The sequence below is a fragment of the Macrobrachium rosenbergii genome, chromosome 10 (assembly GCF_040412425.1).
Source record: "Macrobrachium rosenbergii isolate ZJJX-2024 chromosome 10, ASM4041242v1, whole genome shotgun sequence".
In the NCBI taxonomy this organism is placed as follows: Eukaryota; Metazoa; Arthropoda; class Malacostraca; order Decapoda; family Palaemonidae; genus Macrobrachium; species Macrobrachium rosenbergii.
This window is the reverse complement of record NC_089750.1, coordinates 50,395,897-50,413,934: the sequence shown is the minus strand read 5'-3', so window position 1 is coordinate 50,413,934 and position 18,038 is coordinate 50,395,897. Positions and strand designations below refer to the sequence as shown.

At 34.9% G+C, this 18,038-nt stretch overlaps 1 protein-coding gene across 1 annotated transcript in view; it reads right to left on the bottom strand.

Annotated features, from left to right (window-relative positions):
• Positions 1 to 3,163: 3,163 nt before the first annotated feature.
• The window catches only part of LOC136843005 (uncharacterized), a 57,234-nt gene continuing 42,359 nt past the window's right edge, over positions 3,164 to 18,038 (bottom strand). Inside the window, exons 2-4 of the mRNA XM_067110996.1 lie at positions 8,574 to 8,661; positions 4,811 to 4,993; positions 3,164 to 4,567 (exon numbers count right to left, since the gene is read on the bottom strand). Of these exons, the coding sequence (XP_066967097.1) occupies positions 4,250 to 4,567; positions 4,811 to 4,993; positions 8,574 to 8,661 (589 nt within the window). The 3' untranslated portion in view covers positions 3,164 to 4,249. The remainder of the gene's footprint in view (positions 4,568 to 4,810; positions 4,994 to 8,573; positions 8,662 to 18,038) is intronic.

Sequence of the window (18,038 nt, the reverse complement as noted above, 5' to 3'; positions counted from 1 at the left end):
AACTTTTAATAGCTGGAAAATAAGATTTTTCAAATAATTTGCCTTTTATGCACAGATATACGTGTACGGTTTCATATATATATATATATATATATATATATATATATATATATATATATATATATATATATATGTGCGTGTGTGTGTATATGTGTGTGTGTGTTGTGTGTGTGTATATACATATATATATATATATATATATATATATATATATATATATATATATATATATATATATATATATATATATATATATATATATATATATATATATATATATATATATATATATATATGTATATATATATTTATATATTTGTGTGTGTATGTGTAAAGATATACATTGCTAGTGAGAGGGTCAGGGTTCGGTTCCAAGGCCTATTATGTTCCGGTCAATTCCATTAAGCTTTTGTTAACCTATACCGTGAATTTATGCTTGGCAGTTAGGTGACTGTGTTGGGTCAGGGCTAGGTTTGAGTAGCAAATGAGCTAACAACCTTATCCCAAAATGATTTTAATGATTTTGGAAAACTGGAAGGATATAGCACAATATATATATATATAATATAATATATATATATATATATATATATATATATATATATATATATATATATATATATATATATATATATATATATATATATATATATATATATATATATATATATATATATATATATATATATTATATATATATATATATATATATATATATATATATATACATATATATATATATATATATATATATATATATATATATATATATATATATATATATATATAATCTGTGAATGTAGAGATAGACTGTTAGCTAGACAGAGCTACAAACCCTATTCATCTTAATTTAGCAACACGCATTATGAAATGTTTAAGAATGAATAAGAGTCGAAAAGCAGATAAATCAAATGGAAATTCAGTCAGACGATTCCAATAGCTCTCCAGGTTTTATAGGTATGTTTCCATTGTATTTTACTATATGGCTTCTTCTTCTTCTTCTTCTTCTTCTTCTTCTTCTTCTTCTTCTTCTTCTTCTTCTTCTTCTTCTTCTTCTTCTGCTTTTGCTTTTTAAAATTTTGGCCTGTATGTTGGCCTTCGCGCACGAAGCTTTTCTTTTCACAGTACGTATTCAGCATTGATTGTCATTACATTACTGTACCGAACTTTCATGAGAAGAATGAAAGTCAATAAAAAGGAATTCTTTTCTCAGCAGTGTCGCGTGAAATTAACATCGAACGACGAAGACAAGTTTATTTTACTGAATGGAAAGGAAGAAGTTCATTTTCGATATCAAGTTAATAAATTCATTATATTTTAGAGAATCATCTTTTCGTGTTCCTGACCATTTCATTTCCTTTCATTCCGTTGCATCATGTTTTAATCTACAGGAGTCTTCTTCCATTTCCTTTCTTGATTCATTCTTTCTCTGAATCTCTTTTTATATTGAACTTACAAGCTGGTCAAAGTCATTGCGTTCGATTCTATTGCTTCCGCTTGATCTTCTGAGAGCATCAAAGCATGAAGTCTGACAAAGTTGGTTTGTAGAGATGTTTCTTTATATTGTTAATAGTTTACTGATTAGTACACGAATATCGTCGAACTGACAACTTAGTTACATAAATAACGATTACCGTCAATTCTCTAAAATATTCGCTTACCACATAAGTTACTCTTCACAGTATCTTTTTTCTAAATCATAATATTTATTTATTATATATTATTTATTATCATATATTATATTGTACAAAGAAAATGAATTACATTATTGAAGTCAGTCACCCTCTAACTGGTTTTTTTTTTTTTTTTTACAGAAACTCAGATGCATAAAAATGCACTGAGAATCACATTTACGTTTTCGACTACTGTAACGTACACTAAGAGTAAAGCATTCGCAAACATCGGATGGAATTATAGATATGCTTTATACATGTACAAATCTATTTTCGCATATCCAAGTGAGTGGGTCAATAAACAGTGCGATAAAAAGGGAACGTTTGTTGTTTGTAGTTTAACAGAAGCATTTAAATCTTAAAAACTTGCCAATTAGTTGTCATCCGTTAGATCATTGCACAAATGACCTCCACTAACGTTGGTTTTTCTGGTCTCCGGGCTTTGTTACACTACTCTTACATGGGGTATTGTTGAGTCTCTCTCTCTCTCTCTCTCTCTCTCTCTCTCTCTCTCTCTCTCTCTGTTCTTAATCTTGATGTCACTTTGATAGTAAAAACAAAATTATGTCAGGGGTATAGTTTGTTTTGTTAGGCAAATTGTTTATGGAAAAAAAGAGACAGGTTTTTAAGAGAGATGTTAACTATTACATCATAAATTTACTCATTTGCACTATTATTTTCGCTTCACATAGGTCTTTCACAAAGAAAAATTACACTGAAATATTTGCTTCTTGCAACTGTTTCATCCTTGCTTGAACCTTTTAAGGTATCTCCGGTAGTAGTCATTCACTTGCTCCGCCAGGCTACATCACTCAGTCAGTTTCCTACAGTACCAAACACTGATGAACTGAGTGAAACGTACCAGCTTCAAAGGAGCAAAGTATACCTTAGTTTAACCAGATCACTGGGCTGATTAACAGCTGTCCTAGAGAGGGCTGGCCCGAAGGATTAGATTTATTTTACGTGGCTAAGAACCAATTGGTTAAAGGAGCAAGTAGGTTTTGTTCGTCCATTATCATCTCTCCTTCTTTAGGAGGCTCTAAACGTCTCAGTGACTAAACTCTTTTATATTTTGTTTTACTCTTCTCATTTTGGCCATTCATTTGGAAATATTCTGAAATACGTTTCCTGCATCCTGTATGTTATTTTTTTACGTTCTTTTAAGATCACGTTAAACTATAAAAAAGTTCATCTTTGTATTTATTTTTTACTTAAGAGCCTGAGAGGGTCTATGGAAACAGAAGTTCTTATTTCCATTTTAATGACAATAGCTGTTATAAATTTTTATCAGTTAAACGCGATCATTGTGTTTATTGTCTCTTTTACTTCCTCTCAATTAATTTCTTTTCTTCTTATAATTATGTATGTATACATATGGATTGTATTTTGTAAGTTTAAGAGTAAGAGCATTATAATCTTAGGCAAATTCTAAGCATGCCAAACTGCTCGGAAACAATATTAAGAATGAGGGACAAATAAGAAACAATCACTTAACAAAGCCTTTCTTTTATTTATATGAAAACAATCACAGTCAACAGCTTTCTAGTCTACAGTCAGAACCGTCCCGGTGACAGGGAACCAGGGAAAGGAAAATCCGCGAGGAAAGACGCAAATAGATCTAAGTCCTGGTTCAAAATGCACCTGTTAATCGAGAAATTAACGTAGGAGACAAGCATCCGTGTTTATTCTAACCGATCTGCATTCAATGGAAACATTATACTGAGCATAGGATGAATTTCTATTCACTCGAATGAGCTATCTTTTGTAATGAATTAGTGTGATCTAGCCGAAAAGTATGATTGTATAACAGAATACATCACATTTTGCACATTAACTCTTCGTTTTACAAAACATAAATACTAATGAGTATTTGTCAAAGCTGTCCATTCGAGAGGATGCTAAAGATGATAAGAAAGCTTTCTATTATTGCAATAAGAAGAGAGGGATTGCACAGGAGCTAATAAATATGGTCTGATTTTTATCAGTTAGCTCGAGGGAAGATTGAATAAATTATTCTAAACTATCATGTTAAGTTAGTAACATATTTACAAATATAATACAAGACTGAAATCCACAACAAAAAGTCAACAAACTGTTGATTTTGTGCTCGTCATCTGCGACATTCAACCAGGAAAACAAAGGGTTGAATATGAAATATTGATTTCAAGAAGACTGAGAAATATTTCTCAACTTTGTAATAATGGAATAAAACATTACCAATTCCACGCGTCAGAATTTCATCTGTTCTTTATGCAAGTGAACAAGTGAACATATGAAAAAGGTTCTTCAGTTAACAGTTACATTACTTATAATTTGCATCCTTTCACTTTCGAGTGCATTCAAGGAAATATAATTACGAATTTCAAGCCACGCATGGCTATTGAGTATTAATCCATAAAAAATGAATGTAGCCTGAAAATCGTAGATGGTTTCAGCAGGACTTGCCGTCTTCTGCCATCTGGATTCTTCAAGAACTTTCTAGAAGAATTTTTATTCAGTATAATGCATTAGTGACAACTACACTTACCAATGAGTATGATAAAATTTGGGAGGAAGTACTCTTTACTCAGGACAGCCTAATAGTTGAAGTGCGTAAAGTAACGATTCTTAAACTTATTAGGGTTGATGGAAGGCCTGGGCTTATAGATGTAGATTCCGGAGGGTCGGCCATTGTAGGGGAAGTACTTGTCCAAAGTCAGCCAAGGTTTCTTGACGGGTTTTGGGGTCGTTGTGGTAGTTGGAGCAGGGGTGGTTGTAGTTGTAGTTGTTGTGGTGGTGGTCGGGGCTTGCGTAGAAGATGTCTTCCAGTGGCTCCAGAGGTCAGATGAGGTAGAAGGTTTGTTCCAGTGGTAAATTTGGTCTGGCCGTCCGTTGCTGGTGAAGTCGATGGCGATCTGCAACACAAGGAACGTTCAGAGAAACTCGGAAATGAAATGTAAGGAAAATGGAAAGCCTCAAATAATAACATAAGACATTTCATCTATAAAAAATTGTGTTTCAAGCCAACATCTGTATATGCAATGTACTGTAGAGGCTGTAGTAATTGACAGTGTAACAGATGCGCGAAATGATCTTCGCACTGGAAACTGATTGCTATGGCTGCATATCATAACTCTTTCTCTGTCTTTCTCTCTTACCTTCTCGAAGGGGTAAGACGTTGTGGCGTCTGACTGTTGTTGAAAGAGGTTGTTGTTGACGTAATAATAAGGAACAGGTGGAAGTTTGATGTAGTAAATGGGAGAGTCATCCTGGCGTATCTTTTCTCCCAGAGTAATGTCAGGAATGATTCCTCCGGTGTTTAGGCCCAAGTGCTGCAGGAACTGTGAAGAAAAAAGATAAAAACTATGAAATATATATTTTCATACAATTCAACCCCTTACGGTACCAACAAAATATTTCTGCATCAATTAGTGCGAATTTCTATAACTTTGTAACTCAAATGCAATGAAATTAAAAAGATGTATTTTATTTATGAAAGAGCTAGCGGAAAAGTAACTGTGGAAATCAGTAAATTTCTATAAACGTTTTAGAAATTCATTACTGGCCATGACACCATTCTGATTTTATTCTAAAAAAATATGAAAACTTTGTCATTAACCAGGAAGCACAGAGATTAAAGGTCTATGCATTGCCAGGCACAGGTGTATTTCGTTTGGATAACAGGCAAATAAGTAATTTCCGTTGAGGCCTATCAAATTTGGGATGATGCCGTTTGTCTCTGTTTTATGTTATTTTTTTATTTTTTTATTTTTTGTAACTTGTCTCTCGGCAAAATGTTCACAAGATCGTATGATTTCATGGGTACACATACAAAAATACTCCTCTCATCTAGTATAAAGCAATCGTAAATCAGTGAATAGCATTACAGATGCCTCAACAACATCCCCTTTTTAGTAATCACATATTCCTGGGAATGCATTTGTATATTCATCTTCATCTTCTTGTGATTAAGACAATGAAACCTAGCGTTGAGCGAAAGCAGTGGGGACAAAACCTACGACTACAAGAGAGGAACCTATTAGTATTCCAGAAACTCTTTAACATTCCAGTGACCCAAGTGTCCGATCTTTTGCACAGAGCCTTTGGTTTAACGTTTTCTAATCGATGTCAGTTTCTGAAATTTGTCTAGCGATTATGTGTATACAAGGCTGTTTGTCTTTGCCTGTTGCTGAGAGAGAGAGAGAGAGAGAGAGAGAGAGAGAGAGAGAGAGAGAGAGAGAGAGAGGAAAGAATAAGTCTGTTAACCAGCACATTTCCAAGACAGAAAATTTCAGTAAGCAGTAAACCGCAAAGATAAACTTCAGCGACCACGCAATTTCGGTAATAGATGTTATTCTGGCAGCGGTCATTTCACCGTTCATAAACTGCCTACAAAAATAAATAAAATACTGTTACATCATCCGTGTTTTCTAGGGAATTTACTTTCTATTACCGTGTTCTTGTGTTTACTCTATCTTCATAAAACTGAATAACACGGTTTCGCTGCACTCGTGTGCTCTCTTTATTTCAATATAAAATTTTATGAAAAGTTACCAAAAAGAGAAGAATATCAAAGCTGGTATTATTTGTTTGGAAACTAAACCATTGTCTGTCAGTTCATATTTACATAAAGTCATTTGACTGGCACAGTGTTTATTTTTAATGTTATTCCTAATGGAAACAGATTTTTTTTTATTAAAAAACCTGTTTATAGCAGCAATAACTTTGTTGAAACACATCACGTAAAGTGCCTCAGTTTTACAATGTTTCTGCACGTGTCGAATTTCACTTCTCAACATCATTATTTTTAATTAATTTTCTTAATTTCAAATCATACTCTAGTCGACACCTTAAATGACTGGCGCATTGCTTCGATGTTTCTTTTAATAGAATTGTCCTGTTATGGCATCAGCTGCAAAGATCAGGATTTCTCAGTACTTCCCTTCAACTAGTGCTCCAAATATTCGTTTTACTGAACTATTTGGGAAGCAATAGACAAACTTGTGTCAATCCAATTTCGCATCAAAACATTCTATCGTCGTTTACTTATTAGAACAAAACTTTTACTTTATTTTTAGCAAATATAAACAAGATTTATAAGTTTTGGTGGCCCACCAAATGCCGACATGGAGTTCCACAGGGAGAGTACTTGGATATTATCATATCCCTGTTTAAAGTCGACAAAGCTCTGACACACTTCCTTCTTCCATTCCCAAGATTTTTGTATCATTCGTCTCCTCGTGAATAACTGATCTAATTTTGAATTCCCTTCCCTTGATTTAGGTGTAGTGTTGTTCCATGAGTTTGTGAAGAAAGTTTGACCGTCTTATCCTGGTACGGAACATTTAAAAGCCAAAATGACTGGTTCGATAGGCTCAAAGCCAAGTGACAGGGAGTAGTCTGGAGCAAGCAGCTTTGGGCCCCAGCGAGACCTGAGAGGAAGTCGAGCGAGTGATGCCTTGGTAAACAAGAAAGGAGGACGCGTTCCTCCGTTGCGGTCACAAAGATGATACTGAAACCGTGGTGAAGCTGCTTCCATAGGGCGTTATGCTCACAATCTGAAGTCCGCGGATGAGAAACGTATCATTTGCGGTTTTGACCAGCGGGTGCACGGGAGCGGAATAAGATGGATGCCACGCCTGGAAGACCCTCAGATAAAGGCCTCCACAAGGTCTGTCTGTCTGTCTGTCTCCAGTATAGGGCCAGATTAATGATGCTCTTTGGTGCTATGTAAGCTATGATTATCACCAACATTGCCAAACCATCACGTTATAACTATTGATGTGTTATCTTTTCGCCGCTTCCTCCTGCTCCACCTCCTCCTCCTCCTCCTCCTCCTCCTCCTCCTCCTCCTCCTCCTCCTCCTTCTTCCTTCTTCTTCTTCTTCTTCTTCTTCTTCTTCTTCTTCTTCTTCTTCTTCTTATTATTATTATTATTATTATTATTATTATTAGACATATCGGCGAGTCATTCACTGAAAAATGTACATATAATATATAAAAATGTACATATAATATATATATAATATTATATACATATTTATATATATATATATATATATATATATATATATATATATATATATATATATATATATATATATATAATTCTGACTAAAATTCATTGTTTTAAATAAACACGTTAGGCTAATCAAAACCACACCACGTTTTACTTCCTTTCTAAGGTAAATGATCGACTGTCATTTAGTTTTCCTGGGCAGCGCCAGGCTGTTCTTATATATATATATATATATATATATATATATATATATATATATATATATATATATATATATATAGAAGTGAGAGAGAGAGAGAGAGAGAGAGAGAGAGAGAGAGAGAGAGAGAATACTCGGAATATTCTGCATGCGAGTGCATTTCTACAACATTATCGCCGGAAAAAGGAAACACGGCCTTGCTTCTCGTCTCCTGTGTCTGCCTCTATTACAGTTTTTTGCAAGATGAAAATCGTACCGCAGAGAGATAAAAATATACAGACAAACATAAAATAGGTACAAACATTACCCGAGAACTGAGCACACACATATTCCATTATTTGCAATGTTGTGTGTATTTACAAATCAAAGTGAAATTGTGGTTTTCTTCTAATACGTGATTTGATGCACTGTGCACTGAAGATTAAATAAGAATGTTCTACTATCAAGAATTCTGAGGTGTTCGTCCCCTCTCAAGGTCCTGTTCCAAGTTGAAGGGTAGGGACGAACTCATTAGCGTGTCCTTTGGTTTTTCTCGTGTATGAGAACCTCTCACGCCATTTAATTTCAAAATAACAATGTTTACAGTGCTGTCTATGATTTGCATTAAGATAAACAATTCCCCTAATTTGTGATAACTCACAGATAATTTTTCTAATTAGCTATTAGGAAATTGTGCTTTTTAATGAGGGACAAAATCCACTTACCTGCAGTGTGCCGCTGTTAAGCGGAGAGGCAGCTTCGCACCCGATGACCAACAAGACGAGACAAGCGTGCATCGCGATCCAGGTGTTCCTGAATAAAAGAAAAGTCTTTAATAACAAGTACGCTGGCTATTTCATAAAGAAAACCGATCACTTGCGCTTTTCTGCGTTCGTGTTTTTTTGCTCTTCTTCAGAAATAACTGGCTACAGCTTGTCTGGCTGTAGCCTACTGTTGGAATGAAAATGATCATGCATTATGTTCACATACGTTCTTTTCGCTTAGCAGACGTTTTCTTTAAGGCTGCAAGCAAAGGTCTCCCTCCCGCCCCTGCATCCACATGAAAATAGTAGCTCTACAGCTCTGCCAAAATTTATATATATATATATATATATATATATATATATATATATATATATATATATATATATATATATATATATACATATATATATATATATATACATACATATATATATATATATATGTATGTATGTATGTATATATGTATGTAATGCATGTATGTATGTAAATACGTACAAGCACAAATTTCCGATACCATGTTTTGTTTTCAACATTAAAAGCGTTCACAAAAAAAAATATACTATATAATTTTTATCGCCTCATTCAGCCAACTAAATATCGTATTTTGTTTTGGAAAATGCATTAAAAGTAATAAACATGATATATAAAAAGAGATCAAACCCTAAGCCAAAAATCCGGCACAAAATAATATATACACTTCTAGACGCACACTGAATCGGAGATCACCCCAGCCCACACTTTAGGAATGACCTTGATAATGTTCATGACCTTTGCTGAATTACATGTTACCGGTCAAGAAACATAGCAGCATTCTTAGTCTCCTCCTGCACGCATTTTGCATAAGAATAGCCTGCTTGACAGGCTAACCGAACAGCAAGCACCTTGAAGGTTACGCGGTCAGGTGGCTGCTTGTATTGCTTCGTTTGTTAAGCGCGTCTTGAAATACGAACATTGGTTTTATACTCGTTTGGCCTTTACAAATACAAGTGATTCCTAAATTGCTTTCAGCAGTTATCCTTTGTGTTTATTCTTGAGAGTACATAAGCTTGATTGTACACTACTGAAATATGGCAAATACATATATATATTAAATATATATATATATATATATATATATATATATATATATATATATATATATATATATATATATATATATATATGTGTGTGTGTGTGTGTGTGTGTGTGAGTGTGTATGTGTATGTGTGTATGCATAGAATAAAGAGAGAGAGAGAGAGAGAGAGAGAGAGAGAGAGAGAGAGAGAGAGAGAGAGCACAGGTCTTTATTTTCATTAAACATATTATGTAGAGCTTTCTTTTAAATTTGTTTTTCCTTGTATTGCTTAGGTGTGTTGCTTATTCTCTGGTAGTTCTGTATTTGGTCTTTGGCCCTCTTCAACTAGAACTTCCAACCGTTACCTAGAAGAATAAACACTTATATCAAAGGCGACATAGGCTGGCATATTCTTTGACTTTAATGAATATCACAGGCAAAACAGTGATGAAGTCACAAAAGGGGTAGTAAAGCCCAGCCATAGGAGACAGTTAAGGAGGTCAGGGATTACAAAGGAAGGGGCAACCTCATAAATTATGAAGAAAGTTAAAAGTAGAAGTAGGAGTCTTTTTCAGTCAATATATATACAGTATGTATATATATATATATATATATATATCATATATATATATATATATATATATATATATATATATATATATATATATATATATATATATATATATTTATATATGTGTGTGTGTGTGTGTGTGTCGCAGAATGAAACGTTTGTACGTGAACAAAAGGAAAACAAAAAATCAGTAGAAATATTTTAAACAAATTCGCAAAACGGGGATTTTTAATGCTTACTCGAAGGAGGCAGTTAGCCCCTAGACTGAGATAACACAGCAGCCACAAATAGTAGCCTGAATATCTCAATAATAAACAAAAAAGATATAAATATCCTGCATAAAAACTCGGGTATCAGTTTCACAGCAGTAATGCAAGGGCTAAGTAGGTTTAATTATTATAGTTATATTCATTTGCACTTGGTTGCGAATCATATAACAGTGTAGCAAGTTTTATGTAATGTATCCACACACACACATACACATATATATATATATATATATATATATATATATATATATATATATATATATATATATATATATATATATATATATATATGTATGTATATATATGTGTGTGTATGTATATACATATATATAGAATATTTCATTATATATCGTTATGAAAAAATATCCACGCGAATTAAAAGTTATTTCATCAAACTGATGAAAAGAAATATGCGACAGGCTTATGCTACAAATTATTTCGTGAGCCCTGAAAGAAATTACGAGTTACGTTCAGGAAAATCTATTCATCATGTGCTGTATTTTAAACTTCCGTGAAAGACAAGTAAAAGAAAGGAGCAGGAAATAAAAATAATACTTGCAAAATTATCGATTTCAAGGATATCCATAGATCGCATTCGGTCATGTTCCAAGAAGCAAGACATTACTAAGACTTTAGAGTCTTTGGCAAATGACAACACCGTTCGAGTTCGGACAATGTGCATTTGAACCTTCAGTCGTAACTTCGTTCTTGGCGGTGTACGTTTAACAGGAGTTTGCTAAGTAATCATTTTTCCTCAGGAGTGGCGTATTCAGTTTCTCCTTAATTTATCGTAGCGTGATTGGTCCCGTTGTGAAGTGTTTACGAAAAAACCGTTTATCACGCGACTAGACTACGGTTGGCCTTGAGATTTCCATCGATTGTAGTCGCTTCGTCTGTCAAGTTATAATAAACCCTTGGCTTCTGCAAGGTAACACTGGAACTTGACTACATTATTGCTAATATTGAAAATTTGTTATGGGGATTTTCGAATCTTGCTGCGTGTCTAGTCTCGTACAAATCTTTGGCAGTCATTATAACTATTTCTGCGGGCATTTACCCATAATCTAACGTGAGTAAACGCCCAAAAGCTACGCACAGCCCTAAAGCTTTGTCTTTTCCAGGATGTTTTTGGTGCGAGTTTAACTCTGAATTTTTGTTTTAACGGTAAAGTTTCACGCATGATAAAGCTGCTCTCTCTAGCAACAGGTATGTAGGAGGTATTTTTTCCACCAAGTTTAGTTTTGTCATTTTTTGTCAATTCTTTTTTTTAATTTGTCATAAATATACTTCAATTTGTCTTAAGTTTTGTTTTTTAATTTTTCATATATCTACTTTTTTAACTTTCCATAAATTTACTTTTTTAATTTGTCATAAATTTACTTTTTTAAATTTTTGTAGTAAATTTACTTTATTAATTTGTCATAAATTTACTTTATCAATTTTGTAATTTACTCCGTTAATTTTGTAATTTACTTTTTAATTTATATATATTAATTTTGTAATTTACTTTTTTAATTTATATATACTGTTCTTGAACAATTTCACCTTATCCTTCAGCCTTCAGGGACGACGCTCCTGGAGGGGTGGGGGAGCCCCGTGTTCTGCATAGTAGGTCGTATGACCTACTATGCAGGTTCTTGGGTGGTTTTGAACAAGCCAACTAATCAAACTTACTTTCAGGTGGTAAGCATAGGCTTAATCTAATGCTTAGTTTTCTTGTAAGTTCAGATAGGTATCAGGTGTTTAAATGTGCTTGGCCACCTTCCACTCAGTTAAGTTTGCAGAAGCTCCCTCAGTTTTGAGGAAATTAAGAGTGTTTATGCCATCAAACGACAATATTCAGAATTAAAAGAAATTGAATTTATGTGCAGGTCTGGGGTCTTGGTATGTTGAGTTTGAAAGTTAATCTTGAATACTGGCAATGAGTTTGTAATGTTACTCATGAACACACAGTAGTTTTGTGATGTTACCCACGAATACTGGCAATAGTTTTGTGATGTCATACATGTACGTGGGCAATGAATTTACTTTCCATGAACCCTGTCAAATGTATTTTAGGCTATCCATGAACACAGTGAGTAAATGGTACTATCGGCGCAATGATTATGATGCTGTTCATGATCACAAGGCACTGAAACATTCATACTATCCTTGAATAAGGGCAGTCCTTTTTGGGGGCTGGTCATAACATAAGCAGGAACTGTGATGCTTCCTTGAACCGTGCGTTGTGAAACTGTTCATGGACACAGGCAGTGACTTTGGGCATGAGTTTCCAACGTTTTCCATCAACAAGGCTTCGAGTATGTGAAATGCGCATTAACATAGATAATGAGGTTGTGAAGATATCATGGGAGTTGGATGCAGTTGGTACCCATTAAATTAGTGAATGCTATGCTGTAATGAACGTCAGTGTTCGCAAAGCTATCCATGGCAATCAGGTGTTTGATCGTATTTGCTATATTGCACCTGAAATGTTTAGAAGGTCATCAGGCAGTTAATGCATCTACCAATATATATTTTTAAATACAGTTTACTGAGGTAGGAGCTGTTAAGTCTCTTTGATAATGATTAGTGGCAAAACTGATATATGATGCAATCATTAACTCCCTTACAAGAGCTCACATTGCACAACTTCGTTGCTTTATTTTATCTTAAAAAGGTATCTTTTTAAGAATACGACTTTGATCGTAGTATGTGGGTTATCTTAATTTTTATCTTGGCGATTTTCAGGATAGTACATTTTCTAAGTATTAATATACAAATTTTGTTTGAGTGGTTTCTACATGTATTGAAAATTTTTAACTTTAAATGGCGTCAGAAGCAGAGCAGCATTGTAAAGTGTAAATGTTTGTTATGCAGCCTTAATACATAATTATGGTATAAAATGTCCGAGATCATGTTACTCCAGATGGGTACAAGTTTTCAGTGGGTAATAACCTTTTTTGGACATTGACTGGAGTAGCGTAACTGTGGTTTTTACTAGCTAATTATCCTTAAAGTAAAAGATATCGTACCTATTTCAAGAAATATTAGAGTTAACGTTCTATTTTCGGAGTTGCCGAGTAACTGCCGTAAGAACATTTTCTGAAGAACATTATCTGCTGTCGTTTTTCTGTTACAGGTCACAGCTTGCTGGAGGAACCAGAATTCAAGAAAACGTGTAAACACGGGGCGGATTTGCGAACCTTTCAGTGTTGGGCTGATAATTCTAGGGATGCAGGATGTCGACAACATAGGTGTAAGCTTCTGCTCATTTAATTTATAAATTTTCCATGCTGAGCTTTTCATTAAGATCGTGATAGGTTTATAAGTTAGGTTCCTCGGATATTCGGCATTTGTAAACCTACGATTTGCCTGTGTATTATAATTTTTTTAATGAATAAATAATGGGACTTTAGTTTTCAGTTCTTGACTGCTTTCTCAGTATCTTTATAGGAAAAAAAAGTATGTGGAATCTGGTTTACCATCCATATAATTACAGATGTTAAAGGTAAAAAACTACTTAATATAGAAATATACCAGACTGTTTAACAGCATTCACGTGTGAGTGAATACACATGTGAGAGGCCTGCATCAAATATTAAACGTAAGCAAGCCACCCTCATGGAACTGTTGAAAATTCCAATTATTCAACGCTTATAGTGGAGATGGAGTTTGGGTATTGTTTGTGACGGCTCAAATGCCCTTAGCTAATTTGTGGGACAACGAGCCGAAATCTGACGCCATACTAATGAATAAATGTACAGTACCAAGAGCGCCGTTAATTGTATTGTAAAAAAAATGAAATTACGTAATTTTACTACTTAAGAACAATGTGTAATTAGAAGGTAAAACTAAATATCAAATAATTTGTTTCATGGAGCTACTATAAAAATTATTTCCATTCACTGGCCCCCGGACAACAGCCCCCATGACAATTGCCCACCCCCACCCCCGGACAATTGGCTCCCTAACAATTGCCCCATAGGACAACTGCCCCCTGGACAAATGGCCCCCTTTACACGTTTCAAAAACAGCTATATTAGTTCTCAGTCATTTAGAAAATAGTTACAGGCACTTTCATCCATAAATAAACAATTCTCTAAGAAGTTTTTACTTATTGCTTAATTACTGTCTAGTTAAATGTTTATAAAAAAAATTAAGATAGTAAGTAGCAACAAACCAATGTCTAGTCAGATTTCAATCTTGAGCTGATCAGTGTATCTAAATCTACACCTCTCAAATAAACAGAATAAATTATATCACCCGTCATGGAGTCCGTCCAAAGTGAACTGGTAAGATGAAGCTTATTTATGATGGTTACATCTATGTGAAGCACAAAGAATTGGCAAGTAATGTTATATGAATGTCAGAAACGTCAGCATAGTAACTGTAAAGCCGAAATCAAAGTTTGTAGAAATGAAGTAGCTGGCCATGTAAATGATCACACCCTTGCTGCAGACATATGCCACCAAGAAGTCTTATTTGTACGGCAGGAAATGGAAGAAAACCATTAGCACCCAAGAGACCGCACAGCAAATCATTACTCAAACAATTCGGTCAATATCAAATGGTGCCTCAACTCAGCTACCACCTGTGAGACATATCCGGCATGCAACAAGGCGCTACAAACAAGCTGTCTGTCTCTTCCCTCATCCCATTCCGTCCCACCTGACTGACAGCTGATGGTGAAGATTTTCTGCTTTATGACAGTGGATCGAGTGAGCAGCGTATCCTTGTGTTTTCCACATCTACAAACATCAGCCTACTGAAGATTTCGAATAATTGGTTTAGTGATGGGACGTTTCAAGTTGTGCCCGAGCTGTTTTACCAACTGGACACTATTCATTGTTTTACTTCGGAAAGAGTTATTCCTTGTGTTTATTCTCTGCTACCAAACAAACAACGGGCAACTTATCAAGACATTCTCCAGCAACTCAATCCTATGCCCACTCTATAGACTATGAACAAGCTGCTAGGAGTGCTGTTAAAGAGGTCTTACCCAACGTAAGAATCAAGGGATGTTTCTACCACTTATCACAAAGCATATACCGCAAGGTGCGATATGAGGGCCTCCAAAGTAAATACCAAACTGACTTTAATTTTGCCCTGCAAATTCCTATGACTCCAGCCCATGGCATTTGCTCTGCCAGCTAAAGTGATTGAAGCATCTGAGACAATGCAGGAGACTGACACCTTAAGCTGATCCTATCATAGACTACTTCGAAGATCCATATATTGGCAGAAAACGTCGGCATACCCCGCGAGCTCCACGTCGCGTCTCCCTGTTAGCGTGTGGAATATGTATGATCGTGTTGTTAGAGATTTACCTCTTACTAACAGCTCATTGGAAGGATGGCATCCACGTGCAAGCTAGCATTACTTCCTTCCATCCAAATATATGGAAATTTCTTGAAGTGTTGGAGAGGGGGCAGGCACCAACCAGTGTCACCATCAATCAAATAACATCGTACAAGACTTTGAGACCGCCATGTATTGGACTTTTTGAGATATATTATCACACAATTTACAATTTTAGCAATTTAAAAAATTGATTTTCAATATTTTTACAACTTACAAATTTAAAATTTTAAGTATATATTTTCAGACATTCATGTATTATTGAATAATTATTCTTAAAGGATAAGTTTTAACATTCATGTTTTATTGAATAATTCTTCTTAAAGTATAACAAATAAAACAGTTTTATTGGTTTTAGTAGTATTAATCTCCCAAAGTTGTTTTTTCTGATCTTTCTCTAAAGTGGGGCGATTATCCAGGGGGAAGTTGTGGTGGGGGGGCAATTGTCCGGAGGCAATTGTCCGGGGACAGTTGTCCCGCGGGCAGTTGCCCTGATACCGAAAATTCGATAATGTGATGGTCAGCTGCACTTCTACGGACAAAGGTCTTAAGCTACGAGGCTAAAGATGGGATTTAATGCAGGTGAAAAGAATTTTAAGTTATACATAAAAAAAATTCTGAAATATTGATGTTAAGGTACATGGTTAAATATGGGATTTAACACAGGTGAAAAGAATTTTAAATTATAGATTATAAAAAGATTCTGAAATACCGAAGTTAAATTTTTGTTAAAGTATTACGCGACATTTTCGATTGAGAGAAGGGGGGGCGGGGGGAGAGAGGAGGTTGTTTGGCAAACAAATCTGGTTGACCATATAAAGCTTTGAGATGCAAAGTTTCTTTTACCAAAAACATTTAATTTGTTTTAACGATTTCCGTTTAATAGGTCACTTCGATTCTGAATAAACTCATAGGTCCCAACACTTCGCTTTTTGCCCAAATTTCGTATTCCATTCAATTTAATACGTCACTAGTATAGGGTCATGACCATTTACTTTCACAACTATCCATGAAACCCCGGAGGGTGGTAGCGCCGTCAGTGCACCTCATGCGGTGCACTGTAAGCATTACTTAAGAAGGCTTTTTGCAGCGTCCCTTCGTCCCCTAGCTACAACCCCTTTCATTCCTTTTACTGTACCTACGTTCGTATTCTCTTATATCACACTTTCCACCCTCTCCTATCAATTGTTTCATAGTGCAACTGCGAGGTTTTTCTCCTGTTACATCTTTCAAACCTATCACTCTCAATCTCCCTTTCACCGCTGAATGACCTCATAGGTCCCAGCGCTTGTTCTTAGGCTTAAATGCTATACTCTATTCTATTCTATCCATGAAACCAATTTAAAGACTAATAATTATCAGGACTGGTTGTTTAGGATAGTAACTATTACGGATACTATTGGCTTAGTGATTTTGTGAATTTGACACCGAGTAGGAGATAAATGAGCAAAATAGTCAAACTCAGTAATCAAAGACGCGTGGAGAATTTTAACATGACTGCCGTTAGATATGGAATGCTTCATGTGGATGTATCATGTGAATTGGTATTTGTGTTAATGGGTCTCTTTAAATGCTATCGTTTCAGTTTATTACGGAAATGAAAATTGTAAACTACGGACGGAATTTGTAAATTAGTGAATGAGGTAAAATACAGGTTATAAAAAACTTATTGGTACATAGGACCCATATTTTACAAATTAATTCTTTATACAGTTTCTAATAAACTGTTTGCTCTAGAACAGAATGGTTTGGTAAAATGTTATTACCTTTTAAATACGCTTAGTTTATTATAAAGAAACGAATCTGAGAAACTGGTACCAGGCGCGAACAATAATTATTTTAGTGAAAGCAAAAACTCTAAAATTATGAAGGTTACTTACCAGGATGATTGTCTTAGTTATTTGGAAAAAGGAAAACGCCACTAAGGGTTTCTTTACGTAAACACGTCTCGGGATGCTGCTAAGTCTGTTTTTACGCAAATCGTGCCGTCGTTTAATATGGGTCGTACTATAAAGGCCAATAGGTTTGCTAAGCGAGCTTCATCGAAACTGAACGTTCTTTGAGGGGAAAAGCCGGAAGGGAAAGAAAGAGCTGAGGAATTGGAAATGGAATAAAGAATTTAGGCCAAAAGCCAAGCACTGGGACTGAAGAGGGCATTCAGCGCTGAAAGGGAAATTGACAGTAAGGAGGT